The sequence below is a fragment of the Eschrichtius robustus genome, chromosome 14, assembly GCF_028021215.1.
Source record: "Eschrichtius robustus isolate mEscRob2 chromosome 14, mEscRob2.pri, whole genome shotgun sequence".
Classification (NCBI taxonomy): domain Eukaryota; kingdom Metazoa; phylum Chordata; class Mammalia; order Artiodactyla; family Eschrichtiidae; genus Eschrichtius; species Eschrichtius robustus.
This window is the reverse complement of record NC_090837.1, coordinates 8,206,815-8,229,599: the sequence shown is the minus strand read 5'-3', so window position 1 is coordinate 8,229,599 and position 22,785 is coordinate 8,206,815. Positions and strand designations below refer to the sequence as shown.

The window sequence follows — 22,785 nt, the reverse complement described above, 5'->3', positions numbered from 1 at the left end:
TTCAAGGAACAAGATGAAAGATCTGGTTCCCAGGATCTGCCACATGCCTGATGCCACCTGGGGTCCAGAGGAAAGGTGTTCTCTCTCAAGAGAACAAACATTTATGGAGAGCCTGCCGTGTGCCTGGCATCGTGCCGGGGGCTCTCCTGATGTCGCTCACTTCATCCTCAGCAACCTGGTGAGTCAGATCCAGGAATCTCCATTCTGCAAGGTTCAGAGAAGAGACATTAGGGAGTATCTTGCCCAGGTGGCTCAGACCGGGTTTGGCTGAGCCAGGATGTGAACACTAGACATTCTGACTCTAGAGCTTGTGTTCTTTCCATCTTCCTCCTTCAGAGAAGTCCCATCTCCTTCCTCAAGTGACATCACCGCCACCCTGTTCCAGAGAGAGATCCTTACAATATTGTATCATGACTTGACGTGGGCAGCTAAAAGTATGTCCTGGGAAGCACCCTGACTTTTTTCCTGGTTTGGCCTAGCCCTAAGTCAGAGCCTTCTACCAGAGCCCTTCCTCTTGTCTTCTTTTTTGCTGTATTTGGTTAAAAACTCTAGGCTTTGGGTGGCTATAGCTTTCTACAGAATGAAACAGCATAACCTTTTAGAGTGTGGCTCAGATCCACTTTCCCAGCTCCAATCTCCCTAGTCCTCTGTGCACGTTACATTAGTCAGGAGTCCTTGGAATGTAAATGACAGAAAACCCGACTCAAAGTTGCTTAATTAAAAATAGGGGATTTATTGGCTCTTGTAACTAAGAAGTCCAGGTGTGTCTATAGGAATGGCTGTATCCTGCTGCTCAAATGATACTGTTAGGCTGTGTCCCTCATTTAGCTTTCTTTTTACTCTCTTTTCCAGTGTCTGAGTTTTATTCTTAGGCAGGCTTTCTCTACAAGCTGGCCCCAGCACCTCTGGGTTTGCATCCTACCCACTTAGCAAATCCAGTAGAGAATGCCTCTTTGTTCTTTAGTAGTTCTGGGAAAAGTCCTGTTACTGATTCTCATTGGCCTAGATTGTGTCACATGATCATTAGTGACCCAATCAGGAAGTTGCACCACCTTGGCTGAACCTGGGTCATGTGCCTTACCCTAGAGCCTAGGGGAAAAGTGATTCTCTGAAGGGAAATTGTACTGCCCTTCTAGGAAGTGGGGACTGTATGCTAGGTGGGAAAAATGGATGGTCTTTTCACACCTCTGCTCCAGGTACACCAGACTGGAAATGCCCCTAGAATTTACTCATAGCTAGAAAGAAGGCTCTCCTGTTCCCTTTTCTCCTCTCAAACTTCTACTCATCCTTCAAAGCCCAGTTCACATGTTACCACCTCAGTGAAGCCTTTCCAAACCCCTCTCTCTCCCTCTGTGAAATTAACCCTTCTTCCCCTGAGATCTCATAACCCTTTATTTGCACCTTTATTAGTGTGTTAGAGTACAGGCTATTGTAACAGAAGGCTAATGGCACAATGGCTCAAACATGCGGGCTTTTGTCTCTTACACACAACAGTCCAGAGGTGAGTGGACTCTGAAGGCCAAGAGTGGTGGGCTCCCAAGGTCACCTAGGGACTCAGGGTCCTTTTCCAACTTACTACTTCACCCCCGCTTGGGGAGTTGTCCTCCTCTACATGGCCAAAGCTGGCTCACACCATCTCATTTTCAGGAAACAGGGAAGAGTCAGGCAGCAGAGGGCAAGCAGATCCCTTTTTACAAAAATGTTTGCCATTTCCTACTGAAGCCGAACACATACATACCATACGACCCAGAAATTACACTCCTGGGTGTGTGTGTGTGTGTGTGTGTGTGTGTGTGTGTGTGTGTGTATGGTGGAAATGAGTGCTGAATGTTCACAGCAAGGAAGCTAGACACAAAAGGCCACATATTGCATGAGTCCATTTATACGAAATGTCCAGAGTAGACAAATCCATACAGATGGAATGTAGATTAGTGGTTGCCAGGGGCTGGGGGGAGTGGGGAATGTGCTGCTAGTGGGTATGGGCTTTCTTTCGGGGGTGATGAAAATGTTCTGGGGTATGGGCTTTCTTTCAGGGGTGATGAAAATGTTCTGGGATTAGGTGATGCTGATGGTTGCACAACATTGTAAATATATTAGAAACCATTAACTTGTATAATTTATTTTTAATTAAAAAAATTTTTATGAGCTCACTTTATTATTTATTCTTTTTTTTTTTTTTTTTTTTAGTTCCAGGTACACATAGTGAGTTGATATTTCTGTACGTTACAAAATGATTACCACTAAGTTGTATACTTTATTTTTTTAAATTTTTTTAATATTTATTGTTTTCTTCATCAAGTTTCATGAGCATCTACTTTGTGCCCAGCACCATTCTATGTACAGTGGATAAAGCTCCGAATAAGTCAAAGTTTCTGCGCTTTCAAAGCTTACATTCTAGAAGGAAGTGGGGGATGAAAATATATATGTACATACACACATATGTACATAATATAATCATAATTTTTTTTTATTGAAGTATAGTTGATTTACAATGTTGTGTTAGTTTCTGGTGTACAGCAATGTAATTCATTTATATACACACACATATGTATATTCTTTCTCATATTTTTTTCCATTATAGGTTATTACAAGATATTGAATATAGTTCCCTGTGCTATACAGTAGGACCTTATTGTTTATCTCTTTTATATATAGTAGTTTGTATCTGCTAATCCCAAACTCCTAATTTATTCCTCTCCCACCCCTTCCCCTTTGGTAACCATAAGTTTGTTTTCTATGTCTGTGAGTCTGTTTCTGTTTTGTAAATAAGTTCATTTGTATCATATTTTAGTTTCCACATATAAGTGATACCATATGATATTTGTCTTTCTCTGTCTGACTTACTTCACTTAGTATGATAATCTCTAGGTCCTTCCATGTTGCTGCCAATGACATTTCATTTTTATGGCTGAGTAGTATTCCATTGTTTATATATATATATATATATATATCACATCTTTTTTATCTATTCATCTTAAATTGTATGCTCTTAAAGGGTGAATGTTATGGCATATGAATTATATCTCAAGTTAAAAAAAAAAAAAAGAACATTCACAGCAGCTCTATTCATAATAGCCGAAAACTGAAAACAGGTCAAATGTTCATCAACAGTAGAATGAATAATTACATTGTGGTACCTCCACTCCATAGAATAATATACACAATGGGAAAGAAGGAACCACTGATGCAGACAACGTGGATGAAGCGGGGCGGGGGGGGTGTGGTGCAGTTTACTGACTGGGAGGGGGCACGAGGGAGCCTCCTGGGGCTAGAAGCATTTTATTCTTTGATCTGGGTGTTGTTTACATGGATTTGTAAATATATAAAAGTTCATCATGTTGTATACTTAAGATTTGTACGCTTAGGAAGAGCCCTTTTTAAATTGACCTAGAAATTGTACACATGCCTTCACCTCATTGGCTGGAGCTTAGTCACGTGCTCATGTTAGCTGCAAGGGAGGCTAGGAAATACGGTCTCTAAGCCAGCTGAAATGGGAGAAATGGGTTAATCATGAAGGTCATGTCACAGCTGTCATGTTCTCTACTTAATCGTTTTCATTCTCGCTCCATGTGAGGCTTTTACCGCTGAGCTTAGCACCCTATTTTCTTTTTTTTTTTTTTTTAATTTTTTATTTATTTATTTATTTATTTATGGCTGTGTTGGGTCTTCGTTTCTGTGCGAGGGCTTTCCCTACTTGTGGCAAGCGGGGGCCACTCTTCATCGCGGTGCACGGGCCTCTCATTATCGCGGCCTCTCTTGTTGCGGAGCACAGGCTCCAGATGCACAGGCTCAGCAATTGTGGCTCACGGGCCTAGTTGCTCCGTGGCATGTGGGATCCTCCCGGACCAGGGCTCGAACCCGTGTCCCCTGCATTGGCAGGCAGATTCTCAACCACTGCGCCACCAGGGAAGCCCAGCACCCTATTTTCTAATATCCGGTGCTCAGTGCTATGCTTATTAAGTTTGAATATTTTTGGTTGGGGACCACTCCTGGGGCTGTTAACATGGTGGCCCTCACAGGTCTTTCCTTCCAGGCTCTACTTAAATCTGGTTCTCGGCAACGTGAATGTGACCCTTCTCAGCAACCAGGCCAAGTAAGTATCCCAGACAACCCTCCACTTGGCTTTACAGAATCCAGGCGTCTTGCTCTTGCAACTCAGGAGAAATGGGACCAAGCTAGTATTTTTGCATAAATAAAAAAACGTTCACAGTTGGGACTCTGGCTTTTGGTCTTTTGGAAGAGACTCTGAGGTCTCTTCCTCAGTGGGTAGACCACCTGGGGGAGGTTTCCTTCCTTCCTTTCACAGAGTCAATACATGGGGTGGACAGGACTGCCACTTTCCCATGAGAAATGGCCCCTGCTCCGTTCCACGCCTTATCACACACATTCCTCCTGGGAGGCAGTCCAGTCCTGTCCACCCAAAATCCATCAGTTACCAGGGGACATGGAGCCGTGGCTTTTCCACTGAAGTAGCTGGTTGGGGGAAGAGACCCTATCTCTGCTTCCTGCCCATCACAGGCTTGGAACCTTAAACCAGGAGTCCAGGGACATGGAAGCTTTGCACACTGGCCCTCTTTCCCTAATTAATCATCACCGTTAATTCAAAGTCTCTTCCTTAGTGTTATCAGCAGGTCAAGAATCTGATGGGGTCAGGGTCCTTCCCCCAGATGGGCTATAGTTATGTGACCTTTCCTGGGGGTGTCTGTCACTGCAGATTTGCCTACAAGGATGAGTATGAGAAGTTCAAGCTCTACCTGACCATCATCCTGCTCCTGGGTGCTGTGGCATGTCGATTTGTCCTTTACTACAGGTGATGGGGTGTGGTGGTGTGTGTATGTGGGCATGCGGGGGTGAGGAGGGCCATGAGAGAGGGATCCAAGGTCTCTCTTGCATCTACAGCATTTGGTGTGATAAGGTGTAGGGTAAAGAAGGACCATTTCTTTTTTTTTCTTTCATTTTTAAAAAAATTAAATTTATTTATTTATTTTTGGCCGCGTTGGGTCTTCGTTGCTGTGCGTGGGCTTTCTTTAGTTGCGGCGAGCGGGGGCTACTCTGTTGCGATGCGCGGGCTTCTCATCGCGGTGGCTTCTCTTGTTGCGGCGCACGGGCTCTAGGTGCATAGGCTTCAGTAGTTGTGGCACGTGGGCTCAGTAGTTGTGGCTCACGGGCTCTAGAGCGCAGGCTCAGTAGTTGTGGTGCACGGGCTTAGTTGCTCCGCAGCACGTGGGATCTTCCCGGCCCAGGGCTCAAACCTGTGTCCCCTGCATTGGCAGGCAGATTCTTAACCACTGCGCCACCAGGGAAGCCCAGGAAGGACCATTTCTTACGGGAAATAGCAGTCCTGTCTGTGCTACATCTGTCCAACAAATATCTACTAAACGGCTGCTGAAGCGACCTTTTAACATAGTAGTTAAGAAAGAGCCCAAGTGGTCCACCCATACAATGTAATACTATTTGGCCACAGAAAGGAATGAAGTACTGACACATGCTATAACATGGATGAATCTTGAAAACATGATGCTGAGTGAAAGAAGCCAGATGCAAAAGGTCACTTACTATATGAACCCATTCATACGAAATGTCCAGAATAGGCAAATACCATAGAGACAGAAAACAGATTAGTGGTTGTCAGAGGCTGGGGGTAAGGGAAACGGGGAGTGACTGCTAAGGGCGACAGGGGTTTTTATTTTGGAGTGGTGAGAATGTTCTGGAATTAGATAGTGGTGATGGGTGCACAACTCTGTTAATATACAGAAAACCACTGAGTTGTATACTTTAAAAGGGTGAATTTTATGGTATGTGAATTATATCTCGATTACAAAGAGAAAGGCAGTGGGGGGAAGGGTGGGGAGAAAGAAAGAGGAAGGAAGGAAGGAAATAAAAAGAAAGGAAGAAAAGAAAGAAAGAAATAGATTGACCACAGACTGCCTGTGTTTGAATCCTGGCTTTGAAACTTACTGGCTGTTGCCATGGGCAGGTTCCTCTGGATGCCTCAGTCTCCCCATCTGTAAAACGAGGGTGACACCAGGCCCTGGCTCCCTGGGTTGTCATGACAATTCAGTGTGTTGTGACAATTCAGTGTGTTAACACTGTGCGTGGCTCTGCCCAGCTCCTGGCACCCAGTGGTGTGGTTGAGAGGGTCGGCTGCTCTGTTTGTGTAGGACGAGGCCAGTGAGCTGAGGCTGCGCTGCCCCGGGGGTTTCGTTCCTCTCTCTGGCCCTGGCTTTTCTCCCCAAGTATGGCTTGGGCATTTGGCCCATGTGTCAAGGGTTTATTTCCTGACAGGCGCTTGGCTGGGAATCCAGTTGCTGGTCTGCCCACTTGAGTGTCCAAACAAAGGCTCTTTCAGGCCCTGGGCCTGTGCCTGCCTGCTGCCTCAGGCCTGGCCCATTTCCCTGGAGGGCAAAGGCTGCTCACGCCAGTAATGCCTGCTCACATGCCCCCTGGAAGGGGTAGAAGTTCTTGATGTGCAACCAGATTTCCTTGCCCTGGGGCCTCTAGGGCCCTCAAAGGACAAACCTATGGTGTGCTGTGGAGATCTAAGGCTCACTGAGGGCCTGGCATTTCCATGTCTCCCATCCCTTTCTGTATTCATTTCCTGGGGCTGTCGTAACAAGGCACCACAAGCTGCATGGCTTAGAACAATAGAAATATATTTCCTCACAGTTCTGGAGGCCAGAAGGCTGAACTCAAGGTTGAAATCACGGTTGGCAGGGCCGTGCTCGCCCTGAAGGCTCTAGGGGAGGATCCTCCTTTGCCTCTCCCAGCTTCTGGTGGTGACCGGCAGTCCTTGGCGTACCCTTGGTTTAAGACTGTTTCACTCCAGCCTCTGCCTCCGTCGTCACATGGCTATCTTCCCTGTGTCTCTCTCATGGTCTTCTAATGAGGACACAGTCATTGGATTTAGGGCTCACCCTAACCCGGTATGACCTCGGGAATTTCCTGGCGGTCCAGTGGTTAAGACAACACGCTTTCACTGCTGAGGGCCCGGGTTCAATCTCTGGTCGGGGAACTAAGATCCTGCAAGCCGTGCGGCATGGCCAAAAAAAAAAAAAAAAGTAACCCAGTATGACCTCACCTTAACTAATTACATTTACAAAGATCCTATTTCCAAATAAGGTCATATTCTGAGGTTCTGGGTGGATATGAATTTGCGGGGGGGACACTGTTTAGCCCACTACACCTTCTGTGGGTTAAAAATAGGGCAGGGGAGGGCGCCTGGATGGGCAACTCATCTCTGAACCTCAGTTTCCTCATCTGTAAAATGGGAAGTAGTACTGTCTTGGTTTGGGTTCCCCCAGAAGAAACGCCCCCCCCAAGACAAGAATTCGAATGCCAATAGTTTATTTGGGCGGTGATCCTAGGAAACACTGGTAGGGGAATGGAAGTGAGACAAGGAAGGGTTATCCTGTGGGCACCTGGAGTTCAGTGCTGCTGGGGAACTGTGGGACAGCGAAGGATGTGTCTCAGTTATCCCGCCCGAGGGGCGAGGGAGCAGGTGGTATTTATCCTCCGACTGCTGTCAGGCTAGGAAGGATTGACTCCCAGAGAGTGTTAATCCTCCTGCCCTCCTGATTTGCCTCTGGCACCAGCAGGGTGAGCTCTGGTGGCCTGAGAAAGCCCCTAGGCAGACCAGGAGTTGCACGTTCTGGCTGTTGGAAGCCATGCAGACGGGAATGGGTGGGGTACATGCACCTGCCATGAGAGCCAGCCCTGTGGGGTTGTTCAAGGGTCCAGAGAGATTGTCCACGTAAAACTCCTGCAACGTTGCAAGTTCCCTGTAGTTAGTGCTCGCCTAGTGTGTCAGGCTGAATAATGGTCCCCAAAGATGTGCGTGTTCAGTCCTCAGAACCTGCGAACGCGTGACCTTACATGGCAGAAGATCTTTGCAGATGATTCAGTTAAGAATCTTGAGATGGGGAGATTATCCTGGATTATCCGGGCGACCCAGTGTAATCACAAGGGTCCTAATAAGTGGGAGGTAGGAGGGTCAGAGTCGGAGATGTGATGACAGAAGCAGAGGTCAGAGTGATGTGAGGCCATGAGACAGGGAATGCGGGCGGCCTCTGGAAGCTGGAAAAGGTAAGGAAATGGATTCTCTCCTAGAACCTCCAGAAGGAACACAGCTCTGATCTGATGACCTATTTCAGACTCTGACCTCCAGGACTGTAATAGAATAAACGTGTTCCTTTAAGCCACTAAATATGTGCTCATTTGTTACAGCAGCAACAGGAAACTCATATACTTTGGTGGGGCAGACTGAGACCAGCACCTCAAGCATGTCCCTAACGTGCCAGGGCCATAAAACTATTTTCACTCCTCTCTTTACTGATATAGGAAGGGACCAGTGGAAAATATGCTGGTAACCACCACTCGCTCCTGGGGCTGCCTCCTGTCTGGAGATATCTAAGTGACCCTCTGCAGTGGGAGGCCGTCTTCGCTCCCCCGTTTCCTGTTCAAGTCAAGTAGGCCTTTGATTTCCGCAGAGTTAGGCATATGAGACTCATTTCTTGGACTCTGGACGCTCTGTGGTGCTTCCAAAATTATTACGACAGGGGACATCCATAGCTCTTCCTAGGCTGCAGGCACTGTTCTAAATTCAGCTGATGCTCACAGCAGCTTAACCCGGGAGGTGCCCTGACTCTCCCCACTTTACAGATGGGGAAGTGACGGCACGGGAGAATCACTGACTTGTCCTTGGTCCCACAGCTGGGAAGAGGCAGAGTCTGGATTGGAACTCAGGCCCCGTGTCTCCAGAGTCTGTTCCTGACCCTCCCGAGACTGCCTCTGCAGGCGGTGGTTCAGCGGGGCTGAGAGTCTGTCATCTGTGACCATGAAACAGGGTCACATTGCTTAAAAGACACCTTCCAATGTCTTTTTAAAAGATAGCATTTAGTATATCAAATTGATTATTTGGTCTAAGATTTAAACAGATATTTTAATATACACATTTATGCAATATGTAGCATTTATGCTATAATTGTCTACAAAATAAAAAGCGGAACATGGGACTTCCCTGGCAGTCCAGTGGTTAGGACTCCGCACTTCCAATGCAGGGCACGCAGGTTCGATCCCTGGTCGGGGAATTAAGATCCCACATGCCTCACACGGCGTGGCCAAAAGATAAAAAATAAATAAGTAAATAATAAATAAAAAGTGGAACAATATAAGTGAGCATAATAGGTACAAGTATCCATCTCAACAGGTCAAATTTAGTTATTATCAACACTAATGAAAGCACATTTCCATATATTTAACCTTCAAGACCCTACTCAAATGTCATCTCTTCTCTGGGGACTTTACACGTTTAAGTAATTAGGAGTCTCTCATCTTCATTCTCCCAAACTCTCCCAAACATCTCCCAACGTCTTTTGTTACTGTTAAAGTTGTATCCTCCCATTTCCCTCCCAGGGCCTTTGTATTTGGGGAAAAGGATCTCCCAGTTCGGGGATAGAATGGAGGAGATCGGGGGTGTTCTCCCTCCCCATGCAGTCATTTCTATTCCCACGACAAATGGATCTGTGTGACACCAGGAGGTACAGAGCTGCTTCCTGTTGGGGTCAAAGATAGAGTCTTTATCGAGGGCCCGTCAGAGAGAGCCAGTGGCGGGGGAGCCCTCTGAGGGGCTGTCTGTTGCTGGCTCTGTCCCAGGATCCTTCACCCAGGAATGCTCACGGAGGGGGTCAACCTTCCCATTGTACAGATGGCAAAGTGGAGGCCAGTCAAGGTCATGCACAGCGTGTCTAAGGCTCTCCCCCTGACCAGGGCACAGCACGACTCTAGCTGCCATGTTCTGCCTGCCTTTAAGGCCTGTTCTGCCCACCGTAGAGGAGGCAGGGAGTTTTTAAATTTTATTTGTTTATTTTATTTTTGGCTGTGTTGGGTCTTCATTGCTGCGCGCGGGCTTTCTCTAGTTGCGGCGAGCGGGGGCTACTCTTCGTTGCGGTGCGCAGGCTTCTCATTGCGGTCGGTGGCTTCTCTTGTTGCGGAGCACGGGCTCTAGGCACGCGGGCTTCAGTAGTTGCAGCACGCGGGCTCAGTAGTTGTGGCGCACAGGCTTAATTGCTCCGCGGCATGTGGGATCTTCCCGGACCAGGGCTCGAACCCATGTCCCCTGCATTGGCAGAAGGATTCTTAACCACTGTGCCACGAGGGAAGCCCAGGGAGTTCTTAAGTTCATCTTTTTGTATGTGCAGCAAAGTTTACAGACAGTTTAAGGGGATGGAAGGAGTTTACACTGGAGTTAACACTGCAGATAGTTTAAAATTGCAAATTAGGTTTCCAGCTTAAAGTCCTTCTCTTGTCATCCCACCAGAAATTTCATATCAGACAGATGTGAAATTTAGAAGGGAAACAGGTTGTCGTGGGCTGAGCAGTCAAGGAAGGAGGGGAAACCTCAGCTAGAGCCTTAAGGGCGGGTAGGATTCATGTAGAAAGGTGAGCGGGGGGATGGGCATTCTAGGTGGAGAGAAGACACGCCGCCGCCTTCCCGGGGTCACTGGGGGTTTCTGGAGGCACGCCTCTGTGGGCGGTTCTCATCCTGGTTTGCTGTCCAGCTGTGGTGGCGGGGACAGCCGTCCCTGGTTCTCATGCCTGCCCCCGTCCCGGGCGCTGTTTCTCTATGCCAGGGTGACAGACGAAGTCTTTAACTTCCTGCTGGTATGGTATTACTGCACCCTGACGATTCGGGAGAGTATTCTCATCAGCAACGGCTCGAGGTAATTGGGGGCCCAGCTTTGTGGTGGGTATGGGGAGCCAAAGGGAAATCTGTCATGGAGGTGAGGGCTGTCACCCTCGCCTTGCATTCCCTTCCTCCTTGTGGGGGTGGGGTATTCATGACCATTCAGACCCAGGGAGGAGGAAAACGGTATCAGCTGCTACACCTCATTTGCTGTGCTCAGTCTCTTGCTTACAAGAAACCCTAACTCAAATGGGCTTCTTAACACAGTAGGAAATTTATATTCTCATATCAAGGAATGGGTCCATTGGCACAGACTTCAGGTAAGGCTTAATCCAGGTGTTCAGACAATGTCATCAGGACCCAGTTTCTCTCTGTCTCTCACCTATGCCTTCTACTGTGCTGTTTTTATTCTCAGATTCCAGGTAGGACCCCCCAGCAGCTCCAGGCTCACATCTTTATTTCTAGCATTCCCAGCAAAATAGGGCACGTTCCTCTCTTCCAAGAATCTCACTGGGTCCTACTGGCACTCACTGATCACGTGCCCATCTCTGAACCAATCGCTGTGGCCAGAGAATGCGCCGCTGTGATTGGCTGGTTGTGAGCCTTGTGCCCACCCCCAGGGCTGTCAATGAAAGCCTAGAAGCTGAGTGTCAGGAGAGGAATGGTTTCCCAGAGGAAAATTAGGGTACTGTCACCAGAAGGTTGAATGGATTCTGGTGAGAAAAGTGGAAGGGCCTCTCACAGGGCAATGAGAGTCTCGGGACTGAGTTAAGATCCACGACTTGCCACTTGCAGGACCCATTTTCCACAGGTCTGATGCCTTTTGGGGGTGTCCATTTGAACCTCTGCACGCCATTCTTGTCCCTGTTTTTCCTGAAACAAAAAGTAACAACCTCCCACCCCTCCCCACTTCCTCCTTCCTGGGGGCTGATAAGGAACGGCCAGGAGCTGTGTATTTAAGATTGGGGTGTTTGCCAAACCCCCAGTAATCTGCCACCATCTTACTTCTCTGCCCAGTGGTCTCTTACGGCATATCCCTGCCCTGCCGGGCCTTACCCTGAACGTAGAGCCAAGAGGTAAGGACCAGGGGAACAGCAGTTCTTAGGTATGCAGCCCTGTAGCATGTAGCCCTTTAGAAAAGATCAGTGTTTCTCAAACTGCATTCATTCTTGTCCCATGCACACCATTTTTACCATGTCCAATATCACCTGGATGATAATTTTCTCACATTTTAAATCCATCCTTCCTTTTTTTTTTCTACTTAAATAAACATTAATTTATTTTAAAAGGAAACTTTATTTCACCACCAAACGTGGAAAACCAGCATCAATTGCAGGAAGGAGGAAATAGTGTAAAAATAGATTTTCATTTTCATTGTCTAATTTATTGAAGTCAATAATCTTGCTTCCTGAAGGCTCTGAACCTGAGGCCTGCTATTTCTCTTAAGCATGTACATGTGTGTAAAAAGGGAGATTAACAGATCTCGAGAGACATTAAAGGTGTCCTAGCATTTAACTGAGACTCTCTCCTTGACTTAATCAGGAGAATGGAAAGAACAGAAAACGTGACTTCTCACCACGTGATTCAGTATCATCTAGTGTTACACTCAGGTACCATCTAAAACTTGGTGGTACATGCCCCATGCTTTGGGAAACACTGAAGTAGAAAATCTTACCAAATAAATAACATTTGTAGTTTTCCTTAATTTTAGTGAATAGTGTCTTCCAGCTTTTGGGTGGGGTCGGAGGGGACTCAGAGTAGTACATAGTGGGGAAATGGGCCCAGGACAATGGGCCAGGCTTTCTTGTTACTAATTCTCTTTGTGCATCCCTGGGCTTGCTGTTGGCCTTGGAGTTTCCTCCTTCTGCTGGACTCATATTAAGAGTGTTCAGGGACATGCTACGTCTCTAACAGTCACTAACACTTTAGTAAGAGTTACCCTGGTCACTTTTTTCTGTGGATGTGGATGGGGGGGGCGGGTCCCCGAGAGGAGGGAGCAGAACTGAGTGGAGGTGCCTGCAAGTGTGGGGCACACCCGGAAAGCAGGGAGGAGGACTGAAGGGGGAAAGGGGGGTTCCAAAGCCACCTCACTTTCCTGACACTTTAATGGGGCCTTTTCTGGGGCCTCCCTAGGGCTTGTGCTCTGACGGGACAACAGATGTGTTGGTGGTGGGGAGTGTGGAATGAGTGGGGTGGGCCTGTAAAGGTGTCTCGCTTTCTGGAATGACTATGGGAGTTGTGGCCAATTTGTGGGGGCGGGAGGCATGGCAGGTGGATGGAATCTGCGTGATTAAAACTTGTGACTCATCCTCAACATCTGTTGGGTGTTTAGCCTCCATCCTCCCCCAGCTCCTTCTCAGAGCTGATTTCTCTCCTGGGGGCGGGCAAGGGAGATGCCTGTGAGGTTTCCCCTCACACTTGGCCCTTATTAGGGAATCGCTAAGAAACCCTTTCAAGAAAGCACAGTGAGGAAGAGGGAGTGGGTCCGGATTGGTATGAATACTACCTTTCCCATTTTTGAAGCGTCTCAGGGCTAGCTCTGGAGCTCACAGTTGGTACCCAGTAAACACCCCAGGGTCTATGTAGAAATGAATTGAACCCAAGCTCTGCAATGAGGGAAGGTCATTGGGGCCATACCCATGTTCGAAAGACAGCTGGAACTGAGCCATATGGGTTTCCTGGAGGCTTGCTGCCCAGTTTTGGTCTGACGGGGCCTTTTTCGTCCTGTTCCCAGTTGCATCCGAGACCTGAATTAGGGGTGTATTGGGGGAAGAAGACCTAGAGAGGTGGGGTGTGGGGAGGATGCCCCCATCATGGGCTGGAGCCACCCTTGGTTTGTGTCTGATGCTTCCCATGTGAAATGTAGCTCATTAGTTCAATTAGTGTAATAAGCAAGTCAACTTCCCTTGCAAATTTTGCAAATGACAGAAAACCACCTGATAGGAGTAAACATGAGGGGTATTTATGGGAGCATATAAATAGTTAAAGGAGGTCAGAAGGGCTCAAACAATGTAACAGCCCCCCTCCTTCTCCTTATTCTGCTATCTCCTTCACTGGCTCCCAACAGCCCAGGCCAGCCTCCTACCAGATCAGCAGTCCGAGAGGGAAGAGCATCTTTCCTCTACTGGCCTAGGGGCGATCTTGAGACAGACTTCCGATTGGCTAGGTGCAGGTCACATGCTCATCCCTGACCCAATCACTGTGGCTGGAGGGATGCAGAGCCCTGATTGGCTGGCTCTGGGTGATGTGCCCAGTTATCTTAGCTCCACTGAGCCACCCAGACTGACTGTGGGGGTGAGGTAGTTCCCGGAAGGAAAGATAAGGGGGAGACCCAGAATGGGGAGTGATTGACAGACAGGCAAAACAGATGTCCTCTACCGTAGTTCCGGGCCAGAATGAATAATTAATCAGGAATGATGTTGGCTTTTCTGGCAAGCCAACCCACCAATGCCTAGATCTAATGGGTTTTTATAAGGGCCTTTCCTAGGATACAGAGGTGTAGGGGTGGCAGGGGCAAGAGGGCGCCTTCGTGTAGAAGCCATTCCCCCAGCCGCCCAGATGACCCGAAGCTCAAAGCCAGAAACAGCCAGGGGTTGAATAGTGACTGGTGCCCATGTCTTATGCACACATGCAAACATGGCTAAAGTGTCCTGAAGGGAGCTCTCCAGGCACAATCCCCAGATACCAGGATATGCTGTCCCTACATTCTGGCCACGCAGTGTGCCACCCTTCCTGGGGCATCTACTGTCTGCTCATTTAAAAAGCCCACAAGCTCCTGCAGGCTTCATTTCTGTGGCAGAACGGGCCCCGAGAATGACTGCTAACAGGTGCAGCTTTCTTTCTGGGGTGATACAAATGTCCTAAAACTGATTGTGGTCATGTTTGCACAACTCTCTGAATATACTGAAAAACACTGAGTTGTATACTTTAAATGGGTGAATTGTACAGTGTCTGAATGACATCACAATAAAACTGTTATATAAACACACACATGTGAACGAAACCAGCCCAGAGCTCTGGGGTGTGCAGATGGACGATGGGGCTGGTGAATGCACGCTGGGGAAGAAGCCATTTTTAGCCTCTCCCAATGCCGCTGAGCTGTGTTTATTGGTGGCATCTGTCAGCGCTGGGCTTTGGGCACAGTGAGCTGTGAAATTAAAAGCTGCTGCTCAGCCAAGCTTGTTGCCCAGAGCCTGTGTCTGGCTCCAGCCGTTCCTGTACAGAGAGAGGGCATTTCTCAAGGGACCTTTGGGGGGTAGGACAAAGGACAGTGGGGCTTGCCAGGCCTCCAGGGCTTGCAGAGACTTCTTGGTAGCTCTTCAAGCTGAAAGTCTAAGGATGGGGCCAACTGTGTTTCCAGTCAGAAAATTAGAGCCAGGGGTCCTTGTAGACTGTTGACGGGCAAGACAGGGACAGGGGGAAGGGGAGACTGGGAACAAAGAAGTGGACGGATGTCTCATCCTGTCCCGTGAACTCAGTGGCACCTGCATCAATCTCCTGTCACCTCTGTGCTGGTGGCATCTAGACCAGCTGCTGCTTTCACCAGCTGCACCTCCTGGACATCACTTTTTTCATTTCAACATTTCTTGAGTGCCTACTGTTTACCTGATGCTGTTAGTGCTGGGAATAAAGAACCACCTAAAACCTGGTTCCTCACCACGACCCCTCAAGCATCCACACCCCTGCAGCATGTGGGATCTTAGTTCCTTGACTAGGGATCGAACCCACGCCCCCTGCCTTGGAAGCACAGAGTCTTAACCACTGGACCGCCAGGGAGGTCCCTTTCATTTCTTTCTCTCTTTTTATTTTAATGGCCAGAACTATTGAAGGGCTGCAAAGAGAAGAGAGGGGTAAGATGCTGTTCCTGCTTTTATGATGTCTGTGTTCGGGTTGGAAGGTTTTAAGAGCAGTCAGATCCACTTATTAGGACAATGCAGATTAAAACCTCCATGACACACCAATTGTCACATAATAAGACTGGGAGAAATTTTAAAATTGGGTATCCAGCATTGGTGAGGGTTTGGGGAACTCGATAGGCTCTGCTGACGATGGGAGTGTAAATGGGGATAGCTGTTTTGGAGGATAATTTGAGAAGTAACCATGCACGTGCCCACTGACCCAGCCATCCTGCGTACTTCCTGGTAGCTGCCGTGGGGAAACAGCGTCATCGCGCGGGGGGCTTCCACAGGATGTCGTGGCAGCGTGGAGGAGGATGGCAACGTTTCAGGAATGGCAGAGCCACATCCTGAAATGTCGTCTCGCATTTAAGAAGTCAGTGACAGGTCCACAGATAGTGGCCTGGGAGTCGAGACAAGAAAGCAAGTTGCAGGATGATTTTAGTTCCAAAGAAAGTCTAATCCAGCAGCTCGTCCCCCAAACCAGCAGATCCTCAGGTGCCACCATTTGGTGAGCAGGAGTGCCCTGGGCCCCATCTCCCCACTTGGCTCCACTCCAGTTCTCTCCCGAGAGAGTTCTGGAAAGATGAAGGTTGAGTGCTAACCCCCACGTGGATGCCTCGGGGGTCCCAATTCCTGGCATCCCAGGGTGCATTTGACAAAGCAGATTGCTGCCACATCATGTTCCGATAACTGAGCTCCCGGAGAGGGGCGGGGGAGCCCAGCAGAGGCCTGAAACACACGCGGGGACTTCAAAGAATAAGAGCTGCCTGTGACACTGGGGAGGGGGTGACAGCCAGGCTCCCTGTCCTGCTATGGAGTGAGAGCCCTGAGCCGGGGGAGCGCTGGGCTCTGACAGCACAGTTCCCGCAGCTTCTGGACTGACTGGGGCGAGGGCCTGCTGTAGATGGAGGAGCAGATGAGCCTAGGGCACGGGGCTCCCAGAGAGAAGCTGCGTCTGGGATGGTGCGAGATGCAGCGCGTGCAGTCTGTTGTCTCTCTGCATCTGTGTGGGGTAACGTAGGTAGCTACAGCTCTGCATAAACGTGTGCGAGTGTTCTGTGTTTATTCAACACGCTTATTGAGCACCTGCTCTGAGCCAGGTGTCACAGATACAGATGAACAGATAAAATCCCTGCTCCTTTTGAGCAGGGAAGGGGGTTCAGGAAACAAGTGAGAAGAAAATAATTTCAGATAGCGCAAGCACCATGAAGAAAATGAAGCAGGGTAATGTGTTCCAGAGCGGGGCTGTCTAGCTGTTTTATTTATTTATTTTTAACATCTTTATGGGAGTATAATTGCTTTACAATGGTGTGTTAGTTTCTGCTTTATAACATAGTGAATCAGCTATACATATACATATATCCCCATATCCCCTCCCTCTTGCGTCTCCCTCCCACCCTCCCTATCCCACCCCTCTAGGTGGTCACAAAGCACCGAGCTGATCTCCCTGTGCTATGTGGCTGCTTCCCACTAGCTATCGATTTTACATTTGGTAGTTGTATATATGTCAGTGCCACCCTCTCACTTCTTCCCAGCTTACCCTTCCCCCTCCCCGTGTCCTCAAGTTCATTCTCTACGTCTGCGTCTTCATTCCTGTCCTGCCCGTCTAGCTGTTTTAGATAAGGTGGTCAGGGAAGGCCTCTTGGAGGAGGTGACAGTTGGTCCGAAATTTGAACTTGGACCAGGAGCCAGGCAGGCCAAGGTCTTGGAGCAGAGAGGACAACAAGTTCGAAGACTTTGTTAGTCTTCTCGGGCTGCCATGAAAAGATACCATAGACTAAGGGACTTAGAACAACAAAAATTTATTTTCTCACAACTCTGGAGGCTAGAAGACCAAGATCAAGGTGCCAGCAGGGTTGGTTTCTCCTGAGGCCGCTCCTTGGCTTGCAGACGGCCACTGTGTCTTCACATGGCCTTTTCTCTGTGAGCAGGCACACCCCTGGTGTCTCTTCCTCTGCTTCTAAGGACACCAGCCCTGTTGGATTAGGGCCCCACCCTTATGACCTCATTTAACCTTAATTACCTCTTTAAAGGCCCTGTCTCCAAATATAGTCACATTTTAAGGTACTGGGGTTAGGACTTCAAGGTAGGGATTTGGGGGGGGACACAATTCAGCCCATAATAGGCCCCGAGGTAGCAATGGGCCTGGCAGATGCAAGGAAAAGGATGCTTGGAGCCTTTTAGGGTGGGGGGAGGGGGGACGGGGAGGCGGGGCTTGGGGTCATGAGGAGGTTAGGGATGTGTTCCGAGGGTAGTGGGAAGCTGCTGGAGGCCCGAGTGCCTCTCTGGGTCTCTGTGTGATTGTGCATCTCGTTGGACAGAAAGAGAGGAGAAGTCCTGGCTTGGGTACGTTTCTTCCTCCAAGGAGCTGTCTCTGGGTCACAGGGCGCCCCCCGCAGACACAGGCTGGGAAGCAGGGAGACACTTGCGTTTCTCTCCCCGCCTGAGCTCCTTTTCCTTCTCTTCTTTCAAGAATCAAAGGCTGGTGGGTGTCTCACCACTACGTGTCCACGTTCCTGTCTGGAGTGATGCTGACCTGGTGAGTGTCCCCCGCTGTGCCCCAGGGCCTCTGCTCAATCTCCCCAGGGAGCCAGTGAATGAGGACTGGTGGTGGCTGAGGGGTCCAGGTGCAGGGGCCTTATGGCCTGACTTCTGGGCCACGAAGTGAAGCGTGAGCTTACAACGGGGCTGCAGGGACACCCCAAGTCAGCTGGGGACTTTTCCGAGGAACGTCCTGTCTGCCTCCTGGCCGGGGTGACAGCAAGCAAGTCTGGACAGAAGAAGCACAGGGACAAGGCTGTGACTGATGGAGGGTTAGGGGGAATCGGTGGGAATTGAGGCTTCAGGATGCCTACCTGCCCTCCCCTGGTTCTAGAATGGATTAAAGCAGTGATGGAAATTACTGGTCCAGCCCCAGGGACATGGCGATAAAGAAGGTAGAATTGGGTTTTAAATCTTCTCTTCTGGTTGGAACAGAGATGGGGTGGGGATGAACAAATGATTTCAGAGCGGGGGCTTATCTTGGCTTTTCCCCCACTTCTCTGCAGGCCTAACGGACTAATTTATCAGAAGTTTCGCGATCAGTTTTTAGCGTTCTCCATTTTTCAGAGTGAGTGTCTCTTGCTCGGATTCAGGGGAGGAGGCTTGGTGTGGTTTTCACCGATGGAGGCTGTTTTGTGAAGGGTGTGTCTTGTGTGGAAGGGAGATGAGACTGGGGGAAGCCCCTGGTCGGCCAGGGACAGGGGAGGGTCCCAGAAATCCAGAAAGAGCCATCCACCCCCCCATCAACTCCATCCTACCGCCCAGCCCCTGGCCTTAAGAGAGGAATGTCTGACCCAAACCCACGCCCTGGAGCTCCAGCCACTGCCTTTTTCTTTTCTTTTTTTTTGCCGCACTGCACAGCATGTGGGATCTTAGTTCCCCAACCAGGGATCAAACCCGTGCCCCCTGCATTGGAAGCGCAGAGTCTTAACCACTGGACAGCCAGGGAAGTCCAAGTCACTGCCTTTTTCTTCCCTGGATCAAAACCAGACCAGTTGTACCCTTCAGGAACTGAGGGGTGTTGGGGGCACTAACTCTTTTCCTCAAAATGGAAATTTATGTTCTTTTTCTCATTTAAGAATAGCTCTGGTGGGGCTTCCCTGGTGGTGCAGTGGTTGAGAGTCTGCCTGCCAGTGCAGGGGACGCGGGTTCGGGCCCTGGTCTGGGAAGATCCCACGTGCCGCGGAGCGGCTAGGCCCGTGAGCCACAATTGCTGGGCCTGCGCGTCTGGAGCCTGTGCTCCGCAACGGGAGAGGCTGCGATGGTGGGAGGCCCGCGCACCGCGATGAAGAGTGGCCCCCGCTTGCCGCGGCTGGAGAAAGCCCTCGCACAGAAAACGAGGACCCAACACAGTCAAAAATAAATAAAGTTTAAATAAATAAAGTTTAAAAAAAAAAAAAAAAAAAAGAATAGCTCTGGATTTATATACAATGAGGGGTTACCTCTGAGAAGCAGAAATTGGATGGTTGGGGACAGGGAGAGAGTTTTACTTTTCACCAACTACCTGTTTGTTCCCCTTGAATTTTATGCCAAGTGCATATTACCTATTCAAAAAATACAATTTAATTTTTAAATAAAACCCTGCTTACAGGCAAATACAAACATAAGCCAAGAAGGAAAATTACATATAATCCCACCCTTAGGGTGTTAATTGATCTATGTCCTTTCAAACATTTTTATTCATAAATATATATATACACATATACTGCATTATGTATAGTCTACAAACATGGGATCCCTCTACACAGCTTTGTTTATAACCTAGTTTATATTCTATTAACAATTATCATGGGTATTTTTCCACATCAACATGGAATTCTGCCTCCTTAATTTTTAGTGACTACAAAGTACCCCATTGTATGGAACTGTCTCTTTCATGTCTTGGTGCTGGGAGCACACAGCTCCCAGCATGGTGCCACCATTCCAGCAAGCATCTAATGAGTGCCAACTGCATGCCTAGGAAAGCTCCAGAAGTTTCTAGCCTAGTTGGGGCTTAGTTGCAGTCTCAGATAACCTGAGCTCTCTTTGAAGGAATAAAAGCAGGTTCAGACCTGTGTGTGTGTGTTTTGGGGGTGGGAGGAGGTTGTACCCAGGTGTGTGTGTGTGTGTGTGTGTTTTGGGGGTGGGAGGAGGTTGTACCCAGGGGTGTGTGTGTGTGTTTTGGGGGTGGGAGGAAGTTGTACCCAGGGGTGTGTGTGTGTGTGTGTGTGTGTGTGTGTGTGTTTTGGGGGTGGGAGGAGGTTGTACCCAGGTGTGTGTGTGTGTGTGTTTTGGGGGTGGGAGGAGGTTGTAACCAGGGGTGTGTGTGTGTGTGTTTTGGGGGTGGGAGGAGGTTGTACCCAGGGGTGTGTGTGTGTGTGTGTGTGCGTGCTTTGGGGGTGGGAGGAGGTTGTACCCAGGGGTGTGTGTGTGTGTGTGTGTGTTGGGGGTGGGAGGAGGTTGTACCCAGGTGTGTGTGTGTGTGTGTGTGTGTGTTTTGGGGGTGGGAGGAGGTTGTACCCAGGTGTGTGTGTGTGTGTGTGTTTTGGGGGTGGGAGGAGGTTGTACCCAGGTGTGTGTGTGTGTGTGTGTGTTTTGGGGGTGGGAGGAGGTTGTACCAGGGGTGTGTGTGTGTGTGGGTGCGTGCGTGCTTTGGGGGTGGGAGGAGGTTGTACCCAGTTGTGTGTGTGTGTGTGTTTTGGGGGTGGGAGGAGGTTGTACCCAGGTGTGTGTGTGTGTTTTGGGGGTGGGAGGAGGTTGTACCCAGGTGTGTGTGTGTGTGTGTGTTTTGGGGGTGGGAGGAGGTTGTACCCAGGTGTGTGTGTGTGTGTGTTTTGGGGGTGGGAGGAGGTTGTACCCAGGTGTGTGTGTGTGTGTTTTGGGGGTGGGAGGAGGTTGTACCCAGGTGTGTGTGTGTGTGTGTTTTGGGGGTGGGAGGAGGTTGTACCCAGGTGTGTGTGTGTGTGTGTGTATTTTGGGGGTGGGAGGAGGTTGTACCCAGGTGTGTGTGTGTGTGTGTGTGTGTGTTTTGGGGGTGGGAGGAGGTTGTACCCAGGGGTGTGTGTGTGGTGTGTGTGTGTATGTGCGTGTGTGTGTGTGCGTGCGTGCGCCCTTTGTGGGTGGGAAGGAGGTTGTACCCTCTGGGCAGTGGAGACCTGCCAGCCTGCAGTGGAGGTGTCGCTGGCTCTTCCAGTCCCTGAGCTGGGCGCTGTGCTCCCCCTGCAGGCTGTGTCCAGTTCCTGCAATATTATTACCAGAGGGGCTGCCTCTACCGGCTGCGGGCCCTAGGGGAGAGGAATCACCTGGACCTCACGGTGGGTGAGTAGCCTAGCCTGGGGGGTGGAGGGACAAGCACCGGCCCTCCCTGCTCCCCCAGACCTCGCCGTGCACTCCTCACTGGGAACAGGTGCCAGTAAGAACCTGACAAGACCTGCCACACGCAAAGCCAGTCTGCCGACCTCACCCCAGTTGCTTTTTTTTTTTTTTTTGGTTTGACATATATACACTAATACAGTTGCTTTTCATAATTCGTCGTGGGATTCCATTTCAGTTGACAAGTGCGAGACCAGCTGTGTGCCAGGCCCTGGATGCTGACCTCTAGCTTCTTTCTAAATGGATATTTTTTGTCTGTGTTTTATGATGTACATAATCTTAGTCTAGTGTTTTTACACTTATGCAATTTATGTGTGCTTAACTTTCACTCAGCGAGGTGGGTGCCCCATTAGAAAAACTCGGAGAATCCAGGGGAAAGTGTGGTTAATAAAAATCTTCTATCTTTTAAGATGGTCATTTCCATCGAATTACTCTGCACAGTAGGCTCTATTTCATCAAGACTCGATTGAAGTGAAGCATGCAAAAGCCAATTATAAAATGCAAAATCCCGTGCAAATTAAAGAAATTATTAGAAACTTAGTGCCGGCACATCAGTGTTCTGTAAGAGTTGTCAGCCCACTTGGTTCATGGTGACTTGAGGCGTTAGGGCAGTCAGGCCTGGTGGCAGGTGTTCTGCATGTTTCCTGGGTTACTTTCCTAGTGAGCGCTCACCCACCTGGAGGAGGTGAGGGCTGTGCCCCTCCCCCATCCGTGCTTTTGAACCTGGCTAATCTCAGAGTGACTGGCATGCCTGGGCCACCTCACACGGGCCCTTCGCTCCCTCCTTCCTCTCCACAGAAGGATTTCAGTCCTGGATGTGGCGAGGCCTCACCTTCCTTCTGCCCTTCCTGTTTTGTGGCCACGTGAGTTCCCCTGGAGTTTGTGGGTATCCCCTACACTGGGCAGACCTCCCGGGAACAGAAGGTCTTCAGGGCTCTCCCTCTCTCACCAGCTATCCCCGAGCTGGGCCCCACGGGGTCCTGGGGCTGGGACGGCCCCAGTGTCCAGGGATGCCAAAGGCAAGAGCCGGAATTGGCCCTCGGCACCAGCACGCCCAACCCCAGGCGGGGTGCCCCAGTTTCATTTTGGGGGGTTGTCAGTGTCTCAAGGGCAGTTGACAGCAGAAGCTGGGGGCCTTGGCGCTCTCCCTGGGCTTTCCCACGTGGGTCTCCAGGGGACTCCGGTGGGCTGAGCAGTGCCTGTCTCCCCTCTCTCCAGTTCTGGCAGCTCTACAATGCCATCACGTTATTTGAGCTCTCCAGCCACGAGGAATGCAGAGAATGGCAGGTATGGTGTTTGTGTGTGTGTGTGGAG

The 22,785-nt window shown here is 49.5% G+C and overlaps 1 protein-coding gene across 5 annotated transcripts in view; it reads left to right on the top strand.

Annotated features, from left to right (window-relative positions):
• The window catches only part of TMEM120B (transmembrane protein 120B), a 48,440-nt gene that overhangs the window by 23,382 nt on the left and 2,273 nt on the right, over positions 1-22,785 (top strand). For 2 of the 5 annotated variants that reach the window (XM_068563735.1, XM_068563734.1), the window contains exons 4-11: positions 4,034-4,093; positions 4,715-4,810; positions 10,629-10,718; positions 18,053-18,118; positions 18,627-18,688; positions 21,325-21,417; positions 22,270-22,334; positions 22,690-22,758. In XM_068563735.1, coding sequence (XP_068419836.1) covers positions 4,034-4,093; positions 4,715-4,810; positions 10,629-10,718; positions 18,053-18,118; positions 18,627-18,688; positions 21,325-21,417; positions 22,270-22,334; positions 22,690-22,758 — 601 coding nt within the window. Of the gene's footprint in view, positions 1-4,033; positions 4,094-4,714; positions 4,811-10,628; positions 10,719-18,052; positions 18,119-18,626; positions 18,689-18,981; positions 19,468-21,324; positions 21,418-22,269; positions 22,590-22,689; positions 22,759-22,785 lie in introns of those variants that run through there. The other 3 variants (XM_068563736.1, XM_068563733.1, XM_068563737.1) reach the window with 3 other exon arrangements.